A 22,573-nucleotide genomic window follows, 5' to 3' on the forward strand; every position below is an offset into this window, starting at 1 on the left:
ATACACACTGACAATAGCTTCGTGCAGCACAGTTGTACCTGAGCTTCTTGGTTCTTATTTTGCACTTGGACTGCTTGTTTCCACTGATTGATTAGCTGCACTAGCATCTTGACTGCATTGTCCAGAAGTGTTGGATGAACATCAGTGACCTCACGAACAATAAAATACACAAATCCTGACAGAACATCTTCCCTCCAATCTGGAAAATCCAGCATTAATGCTTGCAACGTATTGAAAGCCAGGGCACGCAGTTCCTCATCCATGTGAATTGTCAACCTGTGGGGAACCAAAGTTGCTGTTTAGAACTAAAGGGAAGAGTTAAACATGGTTCAGGATGGGAAAGATGGACGGCAACAGTAGTAGGGAGCGTGGTGGGGCTCTGCCTGGCCTCCCTCTAAGTCACTATTGCATACCGTGACAGGAGGCAGAGGAAGCAGTGACAATCTTATATTAAGACTGTAAGGCACCTTGCAGACATTGAGTGGAAAGGATTGTATTCAACTAAGTTCTACTCAGACTAAACCCACTAAAATCAGTGAACCCAAGGTAGTTTGCATTTCTTAGTGCAGAAAGTATTGATCTGATGTGTAAAGATCTTTCCTACTCTAATTAATTCAAGAGGGGTCTGGAAGCTTCTCTGTGTGAAAGAAACAAGCAGAAGGTTCATGATGTTTGGGTTATACCTTCAGAGAAGTTGAATACAGCTAGCTTAAACTGGTTCTCTTATCTCTTCTGTCAAGGTCATGCTGACTATCACTATAAAAGTAAGGCCAGAAGGAGCCTGGGTTTCACTTTCCATTTCTATATCTTTTCCTTCTGGTGTTCTGTACATAGTATGCTTAGTGTTAAGGTTTAGACTTCTTATAAGTTATTTTAAGTTTAAGTTAGATCTGCTGTAACTGGATTTCTTATGGACAGTGCCAATTCTGAATGTATTGGATTTGTGACCATTATGCTCATTTGCCTTCAGTAGCAGTAAAGCTCTACTGGATGAAATACAATTGCCTCTGGTCTATTTTTGGGGAATCCTGCAACGTGTTTAAGTTTTTATCCTGCTAACTATACATTAGAATCTACTCTGGATCAATATTGAGTAAATTTCAATAACAGTCAGGTCCATTCACTTCAATGGCCTTCTCTGCGTAGGACTAGCTTTGAAGACCACCCAAAAGGTTAAATAATCAATCTATTCTGCCCTATTGCAAAAATATTAATCATTCAAATAATATATTGATAATTTTAACCACAGTTTCTGAAATTCATCTTTAATACTGTAAATGGGTTTTCTCATTAAAGGTTCAGTCTCTACCTTGCAAGCAGTTCAATAAGGTCAGTTCTGCTCATGCCATCTGGAATTAGCCTTGGGATAGCAGCAATACAAGTTCTAAATAAATCAATTTTCGGTTTTCTCTCACCACTGTGAAAATAAAGCAGGTTTAAAACCATCAAAGGAGAGTTGACATAGAGCTCATTAGCGCATTAGATACATGCATTAGGAATTCAATTGTGGATTTTAAACATTTTTGATGATAAACTGATACACATTTTATTGTAACCTGATTTCTATAGGCGCAGTTCTAGAACTGCTAAGCCCTGTTGACTACAGTGGAGCCTAACAATGCTTAACAATGCAGGATCATGCATCAACTCTCTTTCAGATATAAGGAGTACTGCAATGAATCAGATATAAGCATGATTAATTTGTTACGTACGTGATCATGTCTTCCGGTTCCTTATTAGACATCTGAATACTAGTCATGCACATTGGCCTTCCAACTTCTTTGTCTAGATGTCTAAGGATACTGTCCAGTGCTTTTCTTACTTGAGGATAGTATATTGACATTCCTGAAGAGGGAACACAGTTCAACAGCGCTTGATCCTCAAGCATGTACTTTAGTTTAACTTTCACCTTTTTTGAGTCATACTAGATACTCATTTTTGCATTGATCCTGAAGCCACCATTTGATTGTGAATTCCACTGAGGCTTAGCTCAAGTAAGGTTTTTTTAAAGATAAAGGACATTCCAACGAGAAATAAATTAGCCTTGGGACAGGCTAATCTTTTAGAACAGAGATATCTTGGTAGTCAAACAAAAACTTGTGGATGCCACACAGGTCCCTCCAACTAGGTGGGGTGTGTTCCTGATATAATTTTGTGCCCTGAAGGTCAACTTGAAGCCATAAAACTCTCTATTCTCAGGGATCTCAGATTTTTCTTGCACTTGTAGTGTACTTTTTAAGAACTACATGTGCACAAAAAAATGCAGTGCATACACACGCATACACACACACACACACACACACACACACTTTTATTGGAAAATCCTTGGGCTCACTTGGATTGACAAAGACACTAGCCAGGAATATAGGAGCAAAGCAGCAGGCTGTAGGCCTGATCTTTATTCCAAAGACTCTTGCAACAGGACTTCCACCCATCCACCCACCACATGGAAGAAGCAGCAAGAAGCCTTGAACAAAGGATAGCTCCAACTTTTATAAGTTTTCCCTTATACCCATAACACACTTAGTGAAGCATCATGCACACATCACAAATACATCAGGGTTATGTCACATTATGGGAGGGGGTTTCTGGCAGAAACCTGATCATCAGGTTTGCCCCCATCTCTCCCTTGCCCTATATTTACAAGTTCCTGGGTTTCCCAGTCAGGTAATCACACTTCTTTGTCCTGACTGAGAACCTAATCTGGTTAGGGGTTCTGGCTTTGGCTACGTTAAGGACTGACAGTCAGAGAATGAATGGGTATGGATGCGTATGAGAAGTTTCTAGCTCTTAAACTGGAAAGCTCTGAGCAAGAGAAAGGAATGCATGGTTCATATTTCCACTTTTTATTATCCATTAATTATACTTGTACACTGCTCTTCAATGACGCTTTATGGATTGAATATGGGGGTATATTGTATTTAATTATGGGGTATCAGGGTTCTTAGGGGGTTAACCAGGCTGGGATAGCAGGCTTGTTGGTTTTTGAATGTCTGATGTAGATTTTTTCAATTTCATTGTTCTGTATGGGACAATGACAATAAATATTATCGTATTGTATCGTGCAAGATATGCACTTCTACTGGCCCTTGCAGTAATAAAAAATATGATCCACAGGCTGATTTAATTTTAAAATGCACTATTAGATTTGTTAAGAAATAAAACCCCGCTTTTTTGTACCATTATGATTCTTATACATTCCATTCTTCCCCTTCAATACCATCACCGACTAACCTATAACTTTTGCTTCTTCATCTGTCAGAGTTTTATTGAGAAAAATTTTCTTGACCCGGAGGGTGTTTCCTGAGGGAAGTACAACACCCGTAGTTGGCATAGGTGGTTCGCCGTCCTTCTGTTGTAAACTGTCTGCTATCACAAGGAAGACTCTGAGCCCTATATTCATTCTCTGCAGAGGGGAACATTTATTAGCAACCTAGGCATGCTATTGCAACTCATGTTAAGTTACATTTTACAATATGAATATTCTTCTCTCCTTCTGCAGAGGAAGTGCTCAACAGGCCAAACATTTAAAATCAACATCTCCACAAAACATCTTACTAAATAACCATTAAAAGTTTGCTAACCTTTGCAAAATAATGTATTCTAAAGAAGATATCAAAACTCAAGGGTTCTATTGAGTAAACCAGGAGTGGCCTATGTGATGTCCTCCAGATGCCGATAAGACTACAACTCCCATGAGCCTCAGCCAGCATGGCCAATGGTTGGGGATAATGAAGGTTGTAATCCAATAACATCTCAAGGACACCAGGTTGGCTAACCCATTAAAGGTAAAGGTAAAGGTACCCCTGCCCGTACGGGCCAGTCGTGTCCGACTCTAGGGTTGTGCGCCCATCTCACTTAAGAGGCCGGGGGCCAGCGCTGTCCGGAGACACTTCCGGGTCACGTGGCCAGCGTGACGAAGCTGCTCTGGCAAGCCGGCACCAGCGCAGCACACGGAAATGCCGTTTACCTTCCTGATATAAAGCAGTACCTATTTATCTACTTGCATTTAGGGGTGCTTTCGAACTGCTAGGTGGGCAGGAGCTGGGACCGAAAGACGGGAGCTCACCCCGCCGCGGGGATTCGAACCGCCGACCATACAATCGGCAAGCCCTAGGCACTGTAGTTTTACCCACAGCGCCACCTGCGTCCCGGCTAACCCACTGGTTAGCCTCAAATCAGGTTCCTGTGCAAGTCAATCCCAAAAGGACACATTGCATGCTTGTACCAACCCAGCACCTGGCAGACAAATATGCAGTCAAACTAGTCCTGCCTACATGGATTAGGAGCATATATGCTCAAGAATATAAAGACTGTAGACAGATTCTAGATCTGAATTGTCTGAAAACATTGGCAAAGTTCTAGAATTTCTAAGGAAATGCACTGCTGTGAACCTGCTTCAGAACTGCATATGAAATTGACTGCCTTACAAACAAACTTAAAAACACAACAATTATTTTTAGCTCCAATTTTGTTTTACCTCTGGATTAATAGTGAAGGTTTTAGGTGATTTCCCAACACTGAGAAGATCAAAAATGATTTCTTTCATTGCGAAATCCAAGCGTTCCTATGAAGAAAATCATGTCTTTGTAAGACTTTTCGTAAACTGTAGCACATAATCAAAGCCAATAAAGTGAATATTAGAGCTTTGTGTTTTAGGATAACTGGCTCAAAACTAGTTACTATTCTCAAGTGAATTCTCTATAATGCAGTGTACCAGTATTGTTTTTATTTTAATGCAAATTATTTGAAAGCAGTAAGCTTTTCAAATGTAGATTGTTTTTAAATGCTCTACTACAGGAAAAAAGCGTTTCTAGTGATGTATTCAAAACAGTGATGTGTGTGTGTGTATCTTGCAAGCCTGCCAACTCTTTTGGCAAATAAGAGTTATGCAAAGGAAGGATTTTGCTCTTGTTCTTGTCAAAAAGCAACAGCAGACTGCCGTGGCTAGAGCAGTGGTTTTCAAATTGTACTCTGTGGAACCATGGGGTTTCTCAGAGGTTTATTATGGGTTCCTCAATGAAGATGGCAGACAGGCTTCACTCAAAGACAGCTTGCCTATCACCACTGACTATCCCTGCTACATGAAATCAAAGGGGAGCACCTAGTGTGTTCTAGGCTTCCTTTTCAGCTCAATAATGCCTAACAGACCAACATAAAGCAAATGTGCATCCTATAACATGTTTGTAAGTTCTCTGAAACTGCAGCAGGTTCTTTGGTAGGCAATATGGAAAGGTGGCAGATTTGAAAACAGGAGTGTTACTGTGCATTGAAACAAACTGCACAAGGGCTCACCTGAGCAATGAATTGAATAATTTTTACAAATATGTTCAGAGGTGTGTCTCGAGGGACCACACTGCGAGAGCCTTTTGGGAAAAGTGCCGATACAATGCTCATGAGGCGGCTGCAGAGGAAACAATTGAGAGAGCTGCATTGAGAAAACCCAGCAAGAGCATTATCATAAAATAGTCACGGTACTTTTCAATTTGAAGGAAAAAGTTACAAAGGTTTCAAATATACTGAACCAAACCGCTTACCTTTGTGTCACAGTGTTGCTTTCACATTTTATTCTAATAACATAAACCCATAATAATCTATACAGCGATTCCAGTGCAACTCGAGACATTTTGGGATCTTTATTCTGTTAAAAAAATAATTTAAAAAAGAGAAATATTATGTTATGTATAGGACTTCATTTGGAATGGATATTTTAAAAACACTATTAAAACACTAATTTAAATAGCTTACATTTCATTATTGGAAATCTATGCTGTAATACATTTGTGACCAAGAGCCCTTACCACAAACAGCATATGTATGATGCACCGGCTGCCACACAGGGCTTCTGGGAAATGACGATGTGACATAAGCACTGATGCAAAGCAGAAGGATAATCACAGGCCTGCCCTTCTACAACACTCAGCGAGCAAGAGCAAGAGCCAGAGCACTTTCTCCACCCCATCCCATGAAAACTGTACTAGTAGAATCTGAGTGCAGGTTCTAGGAAGGCAGGAGTGGTATTCTGAGCTGGCTGAAGCACCCACTCCCCATTTCCCTCCAGTAAGACTGTCTTGGTCTCTTCTACTTTCAGGTGCATGGGGGCTATGTTGTAGCCAGAATGGAAGTGCCACGTGCACTGGAAGCAGGAGCATTCCTCTTCCCCTCTCTTTTGCCAAGAATAAAAGCTGTCTGTTCCTTCCACAACACAACTGCTTTCAGTCCGGTCCTGGTTAATAGGTTCTATGAAAATTACTCCCAAATATGTGTGCACAGAATTGTAGCCTTAGGGTGCAAGCGCACTTGAGATTAAGTCCCAAAACTGCATGGGACTTACATCTAAGGAAACAATCACAGGAACAGCTTATTAGTTGTTCTGAGCCAGTGAAGGAGTGTCTTACAATTCTTACCTCCCTTGCTCCCTGTACTCTTAACTCCACAGGGCTCTCTTTCACTGGCTCACCAATAAGCTACTTCTTATTGGAAATGATACTATAGAGTTCTGACACACAAACGACATTTCAGAATGTGGGAGGCTTTTGGCTAGGAAGCCTGATATGGAGAGCTATAGGGGACCAGGTTTCACATAGCAGTTGTAATTTAGCAACCATATTTTTGGTGGAAGTCCTTTGGTTAGAATTATTATACATACGTATCACATTCACACTGAGACAACCTCACTAGTTCTCAATGCTGACTTTGTTGTGCAAAGCCCTGGTATGTTTAAATCACACATTCCTTGTTCACCATTTCTTGTCGTTATTTGCTTGCTCTGATCACCCACCTGCACATACCAGAGTTAGGAACCATTAGATGGACCCAAACTATGTTAGCTGAACTTAGGTATCACTGAAATCAACCAGAGGAGTTAACTCCAACTTCAGCTGCACTGAAATTTTAAGTATAGCTACCTTAGTTTGGATTCAACCCTACACTATTATAGTTACATACATACTAATGCATTGGGGGGACTGTGGGGTAAATTAATTAGAGGTTACTTTTCTCCATTTTCAGCTCACTTCAGTCTGATGAACCTCTCTCTGACAAAAGACACCCACCAAAATAAGGCATTTATCACCAAAGAGTAAATAGTGAAAATTTAGGTAACTATTTTAGCAAATGTTTGGGGGGGGTGAAGAAATAGCTCTTTGTTTGCAAAATTAAATGAAAACAGCTAAGGTCCCCCAGTGTTCTGCCAACACAGAATAGTTGACAGTTCTTCCTTTTTCATGTTTTTCCTTAGGAGGGACAAGCTCCTGGAACAAAATGAAGCCAGTGCTAACACGTTTTCATTCTGGTTAGGCTTCTCTCAAAAACATACGCTATTATCCCTCTTCTAGAAGAATCATTCAGAATAGCAATCCATCAGGTACATCACTTAACATGTTCAAGAAGAAGAGTATTAATTTTTCTTACTTCATAAAAATTCATGGGCAGTCATTCACTGCAGAGCAGAAAAGACCTTATCGGTTTAGGGGGCAAAGGGGGGGATCTGAACGCTCAATAGCTTAGCAAGCTGCTAGCTTTCTAATGTTGTCTGCAAGGCTTCAGGTGGAGAGTGGGAGCTATTAAGAGGCCTCAGCACCTGATGTGGGCAACAACAAGCAAGCTCCAAGCTCCTGCTGCTCTCTAGCAATGTATTTAACTCCTGAGCAAATTAAGAAATCTGCCTACTTAGCATTATTTCTCTTTGGGAGACACCAGCCAACAAGGCACGTGTAAAGCAACTGACTCCATGATTCACTTAATCCCAGCAGGTTCTGCTCCACTATGTACTACAGGGAAGAATTGTACAATATCTAGTCCTAAGTTGTACCTACTTAGTTTCCACATTAGTTCACTCTTTAACATTAAAACTTGAAATGAGATAACAAATACATTATTGATGAATGGAGTGTGTGTTCATGCCTGTGAGAATGGGTGAAGGGCGTGTAAGAGAGAATGAATGGATTACTGTGAGACATATGTGTCTTGTTTTTTATGTGCACGTACATGTACAATGGAAGAGAATCAGAATGGATGGGGTGTACGTAAGAGACAGAACAGACGATGGATGAATGGGGTGTGTGCTTGTGTATGTGAATGGATAAACTGATGTGTGGCAGGAAGAAAATGAATGAAGAATAAATGAATTGTGTGTGTGTGTGTGTGTGTGTGTGTGTGTGTGAGAGAGAGAGAGAGAGAGAGAGAGAGAGAGAGAGAGAGAGAGAGAAGGCAGTGATGATATGGGGGCATCAGGTGACTCTGGCCCCACCTACTGCTGGCATGCAGCAGATAGATTATCCCTGAGAGAATGTGGCCCTTGACAAAGGGCAACCACTCTTCCTTTAGAAACTAAACTCAGTCACTGCAAACAACAGCATTCCAAGAAATAGAGATTAAAAGGAAGCCAATATTGGTTCAGTCCTCAATACCATTCTCCCACTGGTGTCTTTCAAATATTTTCAATAAGCTCAGAGCAGATCCACAAATAAAGTTACGTAGTTTTCATTCTTGATTAACGTAAACATGCTTTGCTTCACTCCCCTGCAATTGATCCAAGTCAACTACGTATAATGAATGGTGGTGGTTTCTCGTTATACTTACAAGCCACACACTGAACCGGGGAGCTCGGCATCATAAAATGCTCAGTTCAATCCAAAGCACAGGGATGAATAGAGCAGAGATTGGGAACCTGTGGATCTCCAAAGGTTGATGGACCTCAACTCCCATCAGTACTAGCCAGCATGGCCAGTGGTCAAATATAACGGCAGGTGTAATCCAAGAGCATCTGGAGAGCCACAGGGTGCCATATCTGGAACAGAGGATGCAGATATGAAAAATTATGCACATACCTCCTCATTCTTACAATGCCCCTAGCAGGGTCTACATGTTCTCATATTGACAAGGAGAGGAGAAAGGGATAATGTGGTATGAAAGCCATAGCTCCCCCCCCCCCCAGAGAAAACTTATTTCTTTGTGCACTCACATACATGAAGCATTTTTAACAAGTGCAACAGGAATGTAATTAGCATTAAACTATACCACGTGTGCAGCTGTTTCTTCTATCCACTGAAACTAAATTACTCCTGATTTTCCTTTCAAAGATTAGCTACTATTTCTGCAGTTGCTTCTTCACACTGTGATTGCAGTTTGCATACAACCAAAGAGGACATACAATGCAACAATCAACCCCCCCAAATAAGTCAGACAAAGCTATTTCTTACTTTGCTAATACAACATATTAACTTACCTGGAGAGTTTCTATTTGTTTTCTGATACTGTTGTTAGATGGCATCTAAATAAAGCAATGCAAGACAGCAAAACATAACAAACATGAGAACGGGAAGCACATGCATGTTAGATGAAAAAATAAAATAATAAAAAGCACAAACAGAAAGCTGCTTACGGGGGCTCTATTCAGCAGAAACACTTTTCTTTTTGCAGATAAGACACCACTGCCAGCTACCTGCAGTAGTGGTGTGGGATGGAGAACATCTTCTTCCTCCTCCTCCTAGTGGTAATGGTGTTGCTCACCAGAACAGAGACAGGGTGGAGTAGGAGGGTAGTGAGGTTGCCACCTCCAACCCAAAGGTACCTGCTCTCACCCTGTAAGTGGCAGCACTACTGCCACCAGGAAGACACTGATGCCACTCTGTCCCAGCCTTATGCTCATTAGCTCGGACTGCAGAATTGAAGGCAAGCGTACTCTGGTCTCTGCCACTAGTCAGGTGGCCATGGCAATTTGAAGGCTCCACTCCTGCTTTCCAGGAAGAACATCATGCCAAAGGGATGACCAACCTAGCTTCATTCATGATCCAAAGGAGCTACAGACCATTTGCTTCACTCCTCCTTCTAGGAAGAACACTCTGCACCAGCTGCCCATTATCCTAGGGCTTCAGAACCAAAGGAAGATAGACTCTAGTCTCTGCCATTAGCCAGAGCACCAAGGACCACTATATGTTTTTTTAAAAACATAAATAAAAACCCGCCTTATATTTTCAAATTACTTCTGAAAGTGGAAGAAATTCAAATAAATTGTTATAGGCATTTGCCAACCAAAAAAAAGGGAGAGAGAGAGAGATCAAAATCTCAATATACAGCAGGAATATTGTTGTAAATTCTAGTCTGAAAGTTTGAAATCTGAGATTAAATCCTCATATACAGTTAGTACTGTAAATGTCATGTGCCATTTCTGTTGAACAGAGCCCCATAATAAAATGTTGTGTTGTTAAGGGTCAACAAAACTATGTTAAAGTATCAAACACATGCTTTATGAGTTCTAATTAAAGTCCCTAACAACAGAAATTTTATGCATCCATTGCCAGCAATAAGGGTATTTCTAAATAAAAGAAGTGAGAGATACCAGCATCCCTCCTCTATATGCTACACAGAGAAAGCTTCAATAGCAAGTAGACAGAGACAAACAAAAAGTAGACATTGCAAAATAGCTGCAAATGTGTAAAGGAAATAGACGAAACCTTGACACGATATAAAATTACATGTGGAGATGATCCTACAAGAAAACACCTAGCTGCTAGATTTTGCATGTTTCACTATTATTTATGTAGTTTAAAACATAGGTACAATTCTGAAGTTTTCACAAAGGCAGCTGCAAGAAACACTACAACAAGATGAAATACAAGACTCCAGTTGTTAACATCAACCTATCACCAGCAGAAATTCATTAAATATTTTGCCTGTATACAACATAAAATTCTTGTTAAATCCATTTTATCAAAGGAATGAAAATATATATACCCTGTGAAGTCCTTTGAATTCAGTAACAGGGAAAACATGTTTTCAGCTCTTCCATTGAAATAAGCATGACTCAAAAGTGGTCAACTGTGGCCAATTTCACCGTAAGCAAGTCTTTGGACCATACCCTAACAGTATGGAAATGGCATGTTTACTAAGCCCATATGACTGAACCCACACCATTCTCTATAACAAAGTGATATAGAAACCATGTAGGAAGGCAAGATTATGCTGGAGACCCATCTTATACATAACCATTCTAGTCTCTGATGCTAGTGTATTTCTTCATGTAGAATGCTCTCCCTTGTTGTCTTAGATGGGTGAACATAAAGTGCACTTTGATGCATGCACAGGGCGATATCCCCCTCTAGTGACAGATATTCATGCCTCATGGAGCACTCAAGAGGGCCCCAAGATCATGAGCATAATAAATTGGTCACGAATGGTTTGTTGCCTGAGCAATTTAAGTTGGGCTGGGCCTTGGTGTACCTTTAATAGTTAACTTGCAAATAGCTAGGATCTCAATGCATACGTTATTTAGACTAATCAAATTAAGCAGATGGAAAAATTCACAACATTGGAACAAATATAGTTTCTTGGTTTGGTAGAATTTCAGTAATTAAAATGAAAGTCCTCCCAAAATTTATTTTCATCTTCCTGGCTTTAATGATTCCCATTCCACAGAACTTACTCAGTAAGAGTCAAACATTTTTAATCACCTCTTAATCACCAAAGAATTGGCCTTAATAAAATGCAGAAACTGAGGTTAGAGGGATTGCAGGCACCAACATAAGAATTGTGCATTGGTGGAAGAAAGAATGGAAGGAAAGACATGATGTAGAGCAAGAAGGAATGTGATTTTTCTTGAAAATATTGTATTTTAAAAACAACAAGAAGATAAGCAAAACAGTATCAAGTATTGTTAAAATCTGGTCTAAATATCTGGATCTTTATCCCAGAAATTTCACCTGAATCTCTTCAAGTTTACTCTGATTTTATGGAATAAGTAATTTTACTGGGTGGAAAGTAACGTATCTCAAAATTAATGCATGTAGCTTTTTGACATTTGATCAGAGTAAATAAAAATTTCTGGAATTTATATCTAACATTGATATTTACAAAGCTAGGAATATGTTGTTGTATCCAACTAAGTGATACTCAAAGCAGACCCAGTGAAATCAATGGGTTTAAGTTAGTCAATGGGTTTCAACAGATACAACTCATGATTATGATTCAAAGGCATGAGATTAGGAGGAATCTGACAGATTTTAAATCTCTATTATATAATGAACTCGCAGGTAAAGATATTATATCAAGGAAATACACAGTTATTGATAAAGCGGGAAATAAAATCACAGAGAATCAGGACTGAAATTATGCAGATTTGATTTATTTTGCTAAACATGACGATAAAGGGGAAGTGTCATAAAGTTATTTACCAATGGTATTTTATTGCTGCAAAAGGTTCTGCTGCATGGGTGGAGGTCTGCTGCACTCACACACAGACATTCATAAATATTAAGAGAATTGTCCTTACCTTTAAATGGGACAAACAGTTCTGCAGGAAGATATGCCAATTATTTAAAAAAAACTGCTTCTGACTGACACACAACAAACAGGTGATCAGTGGATACAAAGCCTGTTTGAGGAGGAAAAGAACTTGTCAGATTTATCTTTCAGAATTACAGTACCTAAGAGAATAATTGAAAGATTTCCATACGGAGTTACGGAGTTCTGCGGTTTAAAAAGCTGTTTCACTAAACTTGGGGGGGGGGGGAATAAATCAAACAATCCTCAAATCAAATAGACTACAGCTTACTGCTCTACTTCTCAGTCATTCAACTTCTGAGTCCTATGTCGCTGGCCATTCCTGATATCTGTGTGACTACTAACCTCCTAGTGGTGCTGCATTAAAACTGCTAGCACATTTGCAAAGCTAAGTGGGGCTCAGTAGGGTTTCAAATTGAATGGGGGGCTGCACGTTGAGATTCCTGCATTGCAGGAAGCTGGACTATAACACCCACAGAGTCCCATCCAAGGCTACAATTCTATGATTCTATGCTACTTTGCTAAATTGCATGCATGAGTTCTGGACAAATACTCAAAACATAAACACTTTCAAATACCAATGAATGCTTCTTTCTTGAGCTCAGGTCAAAGGTAGTCTGGTAAAGCATTTCCACAAAGTTTTTCAGACATGGCACATTCACTTCATTTTTAACAGCCTAATGTCAAATAAAGAAATAGACCAGAAAGAACTCTTTAGAAAAGGAAACAAAGACACTGAAATTCACAACATGAGAAAAGGCTCTGAGAAATAACCATTTAAAATCACCTTACAGATTTCATTTAAGTCTTGTGGCTCATATGAAATGAATGTGCAATAAATCATGCAGCAATAAAGTTAGTCAAGCAATGAACATTTACATGTAATTAGGTTTAAAAATAATACAACCCTATCAATGGAGAAAAGTGATTCTGAATCACAGGTTCTTGTATGCTTCATTCCAATCCGCTAATCAGGACTGGGAAGAGGAAGGGATCTTATCTAAGTTGTAGTGCATTTTTAAAGTGCTGGATCACCCTGACACACCTGGCTGATACCTAGAAATAATGATATATGCTACAGCTTGGATCAGATCCTACTTTATCCCCATGGTATGGCTCCACATATGGCCAAGACTCTCACTAGGTTGTCTTAGTATGCAATCTCTAAAGAGGCAGGTGCATTTATAATAAGGCTATCAAGATCTTTTAGTTGGTTTTAATCAAGACATCAGCTGAAATTTGCATGCATCCACATACATAAACAAACAATACTTTTTTTAAGATCCTGAATCAAAAGAGTTCTATTTTACAAAGATTTTTAAAATATGTACAATTTTGTAAAAATGATTTTGCTTTCATTTAGATTCATCAAAAAGGGAAAAGGAAAAAATATTATTTATTACACCAAATTTGTAAGAGAGGTAATGCTTTGGTCTTCTTTTGTTTACAGGTTTAATGGAAGGTTTGAGACAACTGAACTAACTTTGGATTAATTCCCACCATACTTTAAAGCATACACCTGCAGGCCTGAACAGACCCACAATAACCACTGGTATGTCATGAAGAACAGAGCTGGTTCACATGTAACACTAAGTTAAACTATGAGTTAGTGTGAATCTGTGAGCGGGAAGCCTCCTGGAGAGAATATTGTGGCCATTTTGCTTCTCCTTCTGCTGCGCTATGTCATGATTTGGCTTAGTGAGTTGTCTGAACCTATGCTTGTGGCTTATCTTGCTTTAGATACATCATGAGCTGTAAACAAAACTTGCAAACCAAGGTTTACAGTTTGTAGTTTGCGTACACTAGACAAACCATGAGCCTAGGTTCAGATGATATGGCTTAGTTCACAGCAGCGCAGCGCAAGGGGTGGCAGACGTAGAAGCACATTAGCTACAATCTCCTTTCCAGAAACTCTCATGATTGTGCATTCATGCTAAGCCATATTTTGGCTTACTGTTATTACACACGAACCAGATCTTTGCCTGAGCAACACAGTCAAATGGGGGAAGAAAACATGTGCGCACGTGCTTACACACACACACACACACACACACACACACACACACCACTCTTCTTCTGTGGAAGAATGAAATCTACTTACAGCAGCAACAGGAATGAGTATTTCTACAAACAAACCAGCCAGTGAGTGCTTAATGTCTTTGTCTTTTACTTCCAAGAAGTACTGTGCACATTCCTGTAAGAAAACAAGTTGACAGGTTATGAAGAGCTTCCCATGTTCATATATGAGAAATCCAAACACTGGCCTTTTAAAAACAAATGTGGCTATGCAGTGCCAACATTTAGTATGCATTAGCTGCAAATCAATTGAGCCCAATAAAGCTCTGACACGGAACCATTAGGAGCAGCAGGTTCTCCATGCTGTTTTATGGGAAGGTGCATGGCTCAGCAATACAGGACATGCTTTAAATGTAAAATGTCCAAGGATCAATCCCTAACGTTTTAGAAGACTACAAAAGAATCCTGTCCATGACCTTCAGTCCTCAAATTTCACCACCCCCAGCCTCCAAAGGTCTCCTCCCCCCTCAAAAACTCTACCCTTTCTCCTTCACAGGCCTATATGCTTGGAATTGCTTCCCTGCTTAAAGGACTCTTTTTCTACCTCTCTTTCTTCAAATCCCTCCTCAAAACCTGCTTTTTGTGAAGTCATTAGCTCAGCAACCTAGATACAAAGCCTGTAGCTAAGCACATGCTATGGAAACAATCACATAAAATTATAGAAATGTAGAGCATGGGTAGGCAAACTAAGGCCCCTGCGGGGGGGGGGGGCAGATCTGGCCCAATTGCCTTCTCAATCCGGCCCATGGACGGTTCGGGAATCAGCGTGTTCTCACATGAGTAGAATGTGCCCTTTTATTTAAAATGCATCTCTGGGTTATTTGTGGGGCATAGGAATTCATTCACACACACACCCCCGCTTCAAAATATAGTCCGGCCCTCCACGAGTTCTGAGGGATAGTGGAGTGGCCCCCTGCTGAAAAAGTTTGCTGACCCCTGCTGTAGAGGATCATCCAGTCCAACCCCCTGCAATGCAGGAATATGCAGCTGTCCCATATGGGGATCGAACCTGAAACCTTGAAATTATCAGCACCACGCGCTAATCAACTGACTCAGGTTAAATATTCTTCCACTTCAATATCTCCTGTGTCTAATTTCAGATAGTAAGTTCCTCAGGGGCAGAGACCTGTGCTCTTGTGATCTGTTAAGTGCTGTTCACACTGAGGGCGCAAAAGAAGTAAAATAAAATAAAATAATTTACCTGCATGAACTGAAACGATGCTTCAAAATCTTCTACAGGATACATTTTTACTCTGAAAAACTTCATCCCCATAATTAAGCTGATGATACTTTGTACCACATGAGGACTCTGTTCCTTTTGTCGCAGTTCCTTTAATTCTGTGACAAACTTCTTTCTGACAGCTTGAAACCTAGATCGTGGAAAGGCAGACACAAAGGCTGTTCAATATTCTTTAGATTATTTATATTAAAAACAGATTTTCTGGTCCATATGTATTATGCGCTGCCATTAAAAAGCTGGGTAGCCATGGGCCATTTGGACAATCTGGGAAAGAGTTTGGGACTGCTCCTCAACAGGTGTCCTTTCCCTACCATTCTACTGTGGTCCAGTTCTCAGATCACATTAAACCATACATTGAATGAAACCATGGTTCGCTGTGAAGAATCTGAGTGCTACTCTATGCTGCTCAAAAGAATGGGCTTAGTGCCACCCCACTCCTTCTTTTCAGTGTGTCATGGAGGAAACAAGCTGGAGGATGGGCTGCCTTCATGGGCAAACCAGAACTTGTGGTTCGTTTCTCTCCTAACAAACCACAGTGGTAAACAAAGAACAAATCTTGATTTACCAATGTGGTTTGTTCGGAGAGAAACAAAGCACAAGCACTGATTCATCTGTAATGGCAAGTTGGCCTTTGCCCTATTTCCTCTCAGCATGTTGAAGCGGGAAGTGGAGAGGCAGGAGCACCACAGCTGAGCAGTGCGCACTTTTGAATGATAGTTTCAAGTGATACGTGAACCAGGGTTACTTTTCAAGTGTTCTAAGAACTCGTTTGCACCTTTAATACTGCCATCTGTTTTAAAAAAAACATGTTTTCTATTCAAAATAGGAAGCACTTCAACAGAGAAGCTGCTATGGGAATATATCTAACAATCTGGCAATGAACTGCTGTCACAAGATGTCACATATTTAGATGCTATTGTTAAGATAAGGATGCACACAACCTTCAATCACCACTCATGAAAATTTCCATGTGAACATGAGTCACAAAGGAGAATGTTCCAAATCTTGGAAACCTCGTGTAAAAAGAGCAACTTACTTTGATTGCGCAAGAACCCCTATTACTTCTGCGTATAAATCTGCAATAATATGCACATTCCCAGTGTTGGTTCCTGAATACCTGTGAATAGAAGGAAGTACACAAATAAAAACTACAAACTTCTTACTACTCAGTAATGGCTACAACTGATACAATGCTGTGCACAATGATAAGAGATACACCATCTACTAGAAGGAAGGTTATATATATATATATATATATATATATATATATATATATATATATGGATAGATAGAGGCAGGAGAGAACAAAATTATATTTGCACTGCCACACTGATGACAATATTCAAGCTCAAACTTGTAACTGAGGTTTATAGTTATAGATCAGGGAGGGCAATCTGCAGCCCTTGAGCTAGTTTCAAAAGTCGTATGCAAGCATAGTTTGGATTTCTAGCAAGAAATTTTATCTGGCATTCCACAGAGTGGAAATGGAAGGAGGGGTGGGAGGGAGAAGGTCCACCCACCCATAACTGTATTCAGTTCCACCCATTACTGGCCTGCTACAGGAAATCCAACCCTGACAGAAAAAAGTTGCCCATCCCTACTAAAGATTAAAAGAATTGTGGTGAATTTCTACACAGGATGCACTTCCATGTAGTAGTAAATAAGGCTGGCAACCTATGTACTGACAATTACATTTGATAACAAGTACTGCATAGTTGGCTCCATAGAATAATGGTGTACACAATGCACCAAAAAACTAATATTCACACACATTTTATCTGTCATTCTCTACAAAGAAGTAGGGATCTTATCATATGTAAAATGGTTCAAAGCCACACTGATTTCAAAGGAATTTCCTTTTAGGCTTCAGATTAGGATCTAAATAAATGGAACGTAATAAGGATACAAACAGAACTTATTTGAAATTGGGCTAAACTTCTGCAAGTTGCTTTTGGCATCATTATAAATAAGCAATATAATCTTTCTTGTATATCCCTTTATGTTACATCTACGCCTTATTAGATTTTGGAAATACTACTTAACAAAAATGTAATTAAAAATTAGCAAACCAGTAACAATTTAAAAAATATATTCACATCGTAAACCTGAAGATTTGCAATAGTGTATCTTTATCTGTGATACCACTGTGACCAATGTCCACTGGGTAAGCAAATCAAAGTTCAGAATTTTTGAAAGAAATGTACATTTTTTTGCCAAATGTGCTTACCCTTCCTTGTGTTTAAAGTGCTTAAAAGCCAAATTTAGAACTTCATGAACTAAAGGGTCAGGCACTGGATGAACAGGTATCTGTAACACAGAAGGCACATGTTGCTAAACATTACTTCTTAAAGTTGTGTCAGGAAATAACTTGCATGTTAATTAGATAAATACACATCAACTCAGAGAAGAGTGCTTTATATCACTTATACACCAAAATGGCTTCCAAACAGTTTACAACTATATAATCCAGGCATGTCGAAAGTCCGTTTTGGGGGCCTAATCCAGTCCGCCGGTTGGTTTACTCTGGCCCCTGTGGCGGTTTATTTCCTGGGGTAAAATCCTAAAAAAACCTTAACAACCTGGCCCTCTTTGAAAAAAGTTTGGACACCACTGATATAATCAATCCATAATTAAAGTAGGCAATAACAAATCCATTGGGACATGAAACATCCTTAAACAAAATAGACAATAAAACAAACAATTAAAAAGCACAACCATTAAAACAGTTAAAATAACAACATCAGATGTTCAATTTAGGGAAATGTTTGCCCAAATAGGTGTGTTTTCAGGAGATGGTGGGATGACAGCACTGATGGGGCCTCTCGAATTTCAGCAGGGAGAGCATTCATCAGTCGTGCCACCGGTGGAAAAACCCACCTCCATGTTACCACAGGCCAATAATCATCAGGCTGTGGGAAGTAGGAGAGGAAGACAAGTTTTTGAGACAACCTGGCCCAGTGTTACCTAGGGCTTTGTATGTAAGCAGTAAAACCTTAAAACTGGCTTGGTGGCTAATAGGCAGTCATTGCAGAGCCCCTCAGCATCGGCTTGAGATGCACCCGATAAGGAGTGCCACTCCCCCCGCCCTGTGCAATGACATTCTGTACCAGCTGCAAGGGAAGCCCCACATAGAGTGTGTCACAGTACTGTAGTCCAGATCTGCAGTTGCCAACTCATGTGCCACAATGGAAAGCAGGGATCTAAATAAATGAAGCTATATCCTACTACTTGCATCTCTTTATTCACTGACATAGGAGATTTGATTTAATGGATCTAGATTCTAAATTGTACAGTATAAGAGAAAACAGCTTAGGAAGCAAAGAATGTTTTGGACAGCTAAAAGGATTACTGTAATATCACGTGTCCTCTGCTTACATAGGCCTCATTTTTGCACATAAGCATTTAGGCAGACTACACAAATACTCAGTTCATCAAACAATTAAAATAAAAAAATATTACTAAAGACAGCGCATAGATTGCAAAACTTAAAGCACTTACCTGTTTTAGAACTTCAACTAAAACTAAACAAAAAATAAAATCTACAGCTAAGTCTCTCCTTTCAAGTAGATAATCCCTCTCACGCTGCTGCTCATCCCTGAAACAAAAACAAACATAACATAAGACTCTTTTCCTCTTAAAAAAGACATTTATACGATGCATATTATGGTTTATATTTTTCATTTGTTGGCACAACCAGTCAAGTGAGTCTTTTCCACTCTGTTGCGCCCCTCCCCATCCTGCTATTCCACACTATCTGGAATTTCATAGTAGCAGAAAAGAAAAATGTTATGAAGGAAAAACCTACGAGGAAACTCTTGTGAATCTACCAACTTTATTTTTAGAAGCAAAGTTGGAAATTATACAATAATAAATCATTCATGATGAAATGCTTAATTATTGAGGCAGCAAGTTTAACATAAGAAATCATTAGATCCTAAATGTAATGATCACAGACATCCACTCACCCCTTGGATTTTGTGCTGGATCGAGGTCTGTACTCATAAGATTCATCTTCAGTTCCATTTTGGCGTTTGTACCAATCAAACAAGGTACGTAGTAAGGAGGGGAGACAGTGCTCTGCTACTGAGCTCATAGAGCTTATCAACTGTAAAGAGGAAAAGTTTGGGTGCATAAAGTGCTTTTATTTATGCAGCATCTTTTCACAGCATTCCCCCTTCTTACTTTTTTGGGATATGACACACGTACTGTAACACATCAACACTACATATTGCAACAGCCTTGCTTTGTCATTTTTCAACCCTGAATAAAAATAAACGTGTACATAATGGGAGTTGGGAGTCCATGAACATACAGAGAGACACAGGTTCCCCATCCCTAATGTAAGTAATCAGTCTTCACAAATGTTGACAGAACTAATGTTGTAGCATTGCTTTCCTGTTATTTTAAAGATACAGGATTGCATCCAACAATGTCACTCAGCTGGTGGCAAGTCTTCCATCAGCAGAATGGGAAGGAATTTTCATCTCTTCCCTAACACTTTGGAGCAGATTTGAGCAGGTATAATCAGGACCAAGGAGCTGAAAAGTGAGGGCAAAAATCACCTAAAATTGCTTCCCTCCTTGTCTGGCTAACAGCTGTGCATGCACCTCAGTGGCTTATTAATGGGATTAAAAAAGCAAGGTGTTTTTTTAAAAAATAATAATTCAAAACTCATGCTTTAATGCAACTTTAATGGATTAATTGATCAACTAAGCCTCATATGTTTTAGGATGCTCCTAACTGAATGACAAGTCCTACCTCTAAAATAATTTCAAGACAAGAAATAATCCAAAACTAGATTTGACCAACAAGTGCAGCCACACTTGTATTGGCCAACATCAACAGGAATTAAAATATCCTTAACTAAGTCACATCCATTAGATATTAGTCTTTGAAAGTCTTCTATGATTTCTTCTGCCATGCCCTCCATTTGAAAATGGAACACAAATGTAAATTTTAAAAAGTGAATTAAACATTTGTTTAATTTGGTTTTTTTAAAATTTTCATTTATGTTTTGGACAAATTTTAGCCCAATTTATGGAGACGAAAACTATTTTCAAGGAAAGCAACAAATTGTAACAGAAAGCTTCTCTAACCTGGTCAAACTGAAGATCTTCACCTCTCTGAAGAGATCTGGACAAGAGCTTTTCCTAGAATTAGAATAGTAAGTTAAAGCACCAAGTTGTACCCAACAGATCAAGCACCCCAAATGCCAAATAATTCAGGCTTATCCTTGCCTTCTTCTCAGATTGGTTGGGCACTTGTAAAGTAGAATGGTAACTTCAATCGTTGCATACACTCCATGTGTCTATTCCACACGGACAAATCTGGGACTTTGGTCCACCACACTGCCATTGACAGCCATCCAGCTCCAATGCAGTGAAGCAGCTGAAATTAACCATGGAATAGGGTACCATACTATATCAATATTGCCTAAATGAAATGTCTGCAAAGGGTGTGAACCTAAACAGCTGTAATTTCCAGGCATTTTAGAGATTGAGTGAACATAGAAAGCCCTTAAAACAAAATGTTAAAATGGAAGGGATTTTGTTGTTGTTGAATTAGATGAAGTTTTTGAGAAGGCTGTAACTATAACTCTCTCATCACGCAAATTTGAAAGTGCTAAACTCACTGCAAAAAGGAAGGAAGGAAGAATAACCTAATTAAATAAGAAATCACACACTATTCATAAGGGCAAGAATTCACACGCACCAGCATGCACCCCAGCTAATGTCACCCAGTGAACTGGTTGTTACAGAGAAAGAAGCAGCAACAGCCAGCAAAAGTTGGCAACCCATTAAAAATGCAGGATCCTGTTATGGGAAAAAAGTTAGCAACCCTTCTATTTCACTTCTTAGAAATTTCACTTAATAGCCACATTGAAGGCATATTAGAGGAGTCACAAATGGACATCCCTTCATCCTCCATCCAGTTGCCCAAGAGGCATTATTGCCATTAAAGGACACATTTCAGACTGGATAGAGAGGGCGGGGGCTGTGCTATGGTTCCCTACCCCTGCTTTGAGGACTATATTAGGTTTTCCAAGGAACTATACAAACAGCTACAAAAGCCCACAAACAGTGAGCATAGTAGGACAATAAAATTAACAAGTACACTGGGGGCATTACATTGAAAACACCAAGTACAAAATTCTATACAAATGCCCCCCCCCCAAAAGCCAGTTTGTACCAACGAAGGGTCATAATTAGCTGGTTTTAGCTTACACTAAGCTTCATTTCAATTCTATGAGGGGCAGAGAAAACCATTAGCACTTATCCTTGTCAGAAGACAGTATGACCTTTGCAATGCTGACCGAATGAGGAAGAACATAGTGTTTGCCATTCTGAGAATTACATTCCTGTTACCTTTCCTCCTTGTGTTTTTTTTCCACATGATAAGCCACTCATAGCATTCCTTTGAATTCTGAAAACAAGTCTTTACATTGTTTGTTTGTTTAATAATACACAAATACAAAATGGGGAAGGGGAGGGAGAATTCAGTATGAATTATTGCCTATCCCGCCCCTGCTGTTTCATAAAGCAGTTTTCCAGTTGCTTTTCATTATTGGTTTTGTTGTTGATATTCTGTTCATGCATTTGCCAAGGTACGATCTCCCTTTAGGATGCAACTTTATTGACAATTCCTACAGCGAGAGCAGACACTCCCTGCTGCTATCACTGTAGTCAGCACATGCCAAAGCAGCCAGCTGTGAAAGAGCAGCACAACTTGTTCTAGCAGTTCGGCCAATATGCACCAGGTCCCCCCTTCCCATGTTTTTTGCCTCTTGAGGAACATACTAGATTCTCCACAAACATTTTTCAACTCATTGAAATATTGATTCCATTATTATTTCCAGGGTCACAGTTAATAGTATGTATGAAAAAATAAAAGAAATAAAGCAGTCAGGAGTTGTTTTCTAGTTAATGTAGCCACAGTTCTTTGCTTCTTCTATCTCTCTCTTTATATTAGAAGAAT

The 22,573-nt window shown here is 39.5% G+C and overlaps 1 protein-coding gene across 8 annotated transcripts in view; it reads right to left on the reverse strand.

Moving 5' to 3' along the window:
- Positions 1-22,573, reverse strand: part of FRYL (FRY like transcription coactivator) — a 145,391-nt gene that overhangs the window by 64,714 nt on the left and 58,104 nt on the right. For 6 of the 8 annotated variants that reach the window (XM_053403636.1, XM_053403637.1, XM_053403632.1 and 3 more), the window contains 17 exons: positions 20,695-20,748; positions 19,564-19,703; positions 19,097-19,193; positions 17,826-17,905; positions 16,635-16,715; positions 15,560-15,728; positions 14,384-14,476; positions 12,861-12,959; positions 12,272-12,373; positions 9,230-9,274; positions 5,538-5,641; positions 5,296-5,404; positions 4,481-4,567; positions 3,235-3,406; positions 1,713-1,845; positions 1,310-1,417; positions 39-276 (listed from right to left, as the gene is read on the reverse strand). In XM_053403636.1, coding sequence (XP_053259611.1) covers positions 39-276; positions 1,310-1,417; positions 1,713-1,845; positions 3,235-3,406; positions 4,481-4,567; positions 5,296-5,404; positions 5,538-5,641; positions 9,230-9,274; positions 12,272-12,373; positions 12,861-12,959; positions 14,384-14,476; positions 15,560-15,728; positions 16,635-16,715; positions 17,826-17,905; positions 19,097-19,193; positions 19,564-19,703; positions 20,695-20,748 — 1,911 coding nt within the window. The remainder of the gene's footprint in view (positions 1-38; positions 277-1,309; positions 1,418-1,712; positions 1,846-3,234; positions 3,407-4,480; positions 4,568-5,295; positions 5,405-5,537; positions 5,642-9,229; positions 9,275-12,271; positions 12,374-12,860; positions 12,960-14,383; positions 14,477-15,559; positions 15,729-16,634; positions 16,716-17,825; positions 17,906-19,096; positions 19,194-19,563; positions 19,704-20,694; positions 20,749-22,573) is intronic. The other 2 variants (XM_053403638.1, XM_053403635.1) reach the window with 1 other exon arrangement.

The sequence above is a fragment of the Podarcis raffonei genome, chromosome 9, assembly GCF_027172205.1.
Source record: "Podarcis raffonei isolate rPodRaf1 chromosome 9, rPodRaf1.pri, whole genome shotgun sequence".
In the NCBI taxonomy this organism is placed as follows: Eukaryota; Metazoa; Chordata; class Lepidosauria; order Squamata; family Lacertidae; genus Podarcis; species Podarcis raffonei.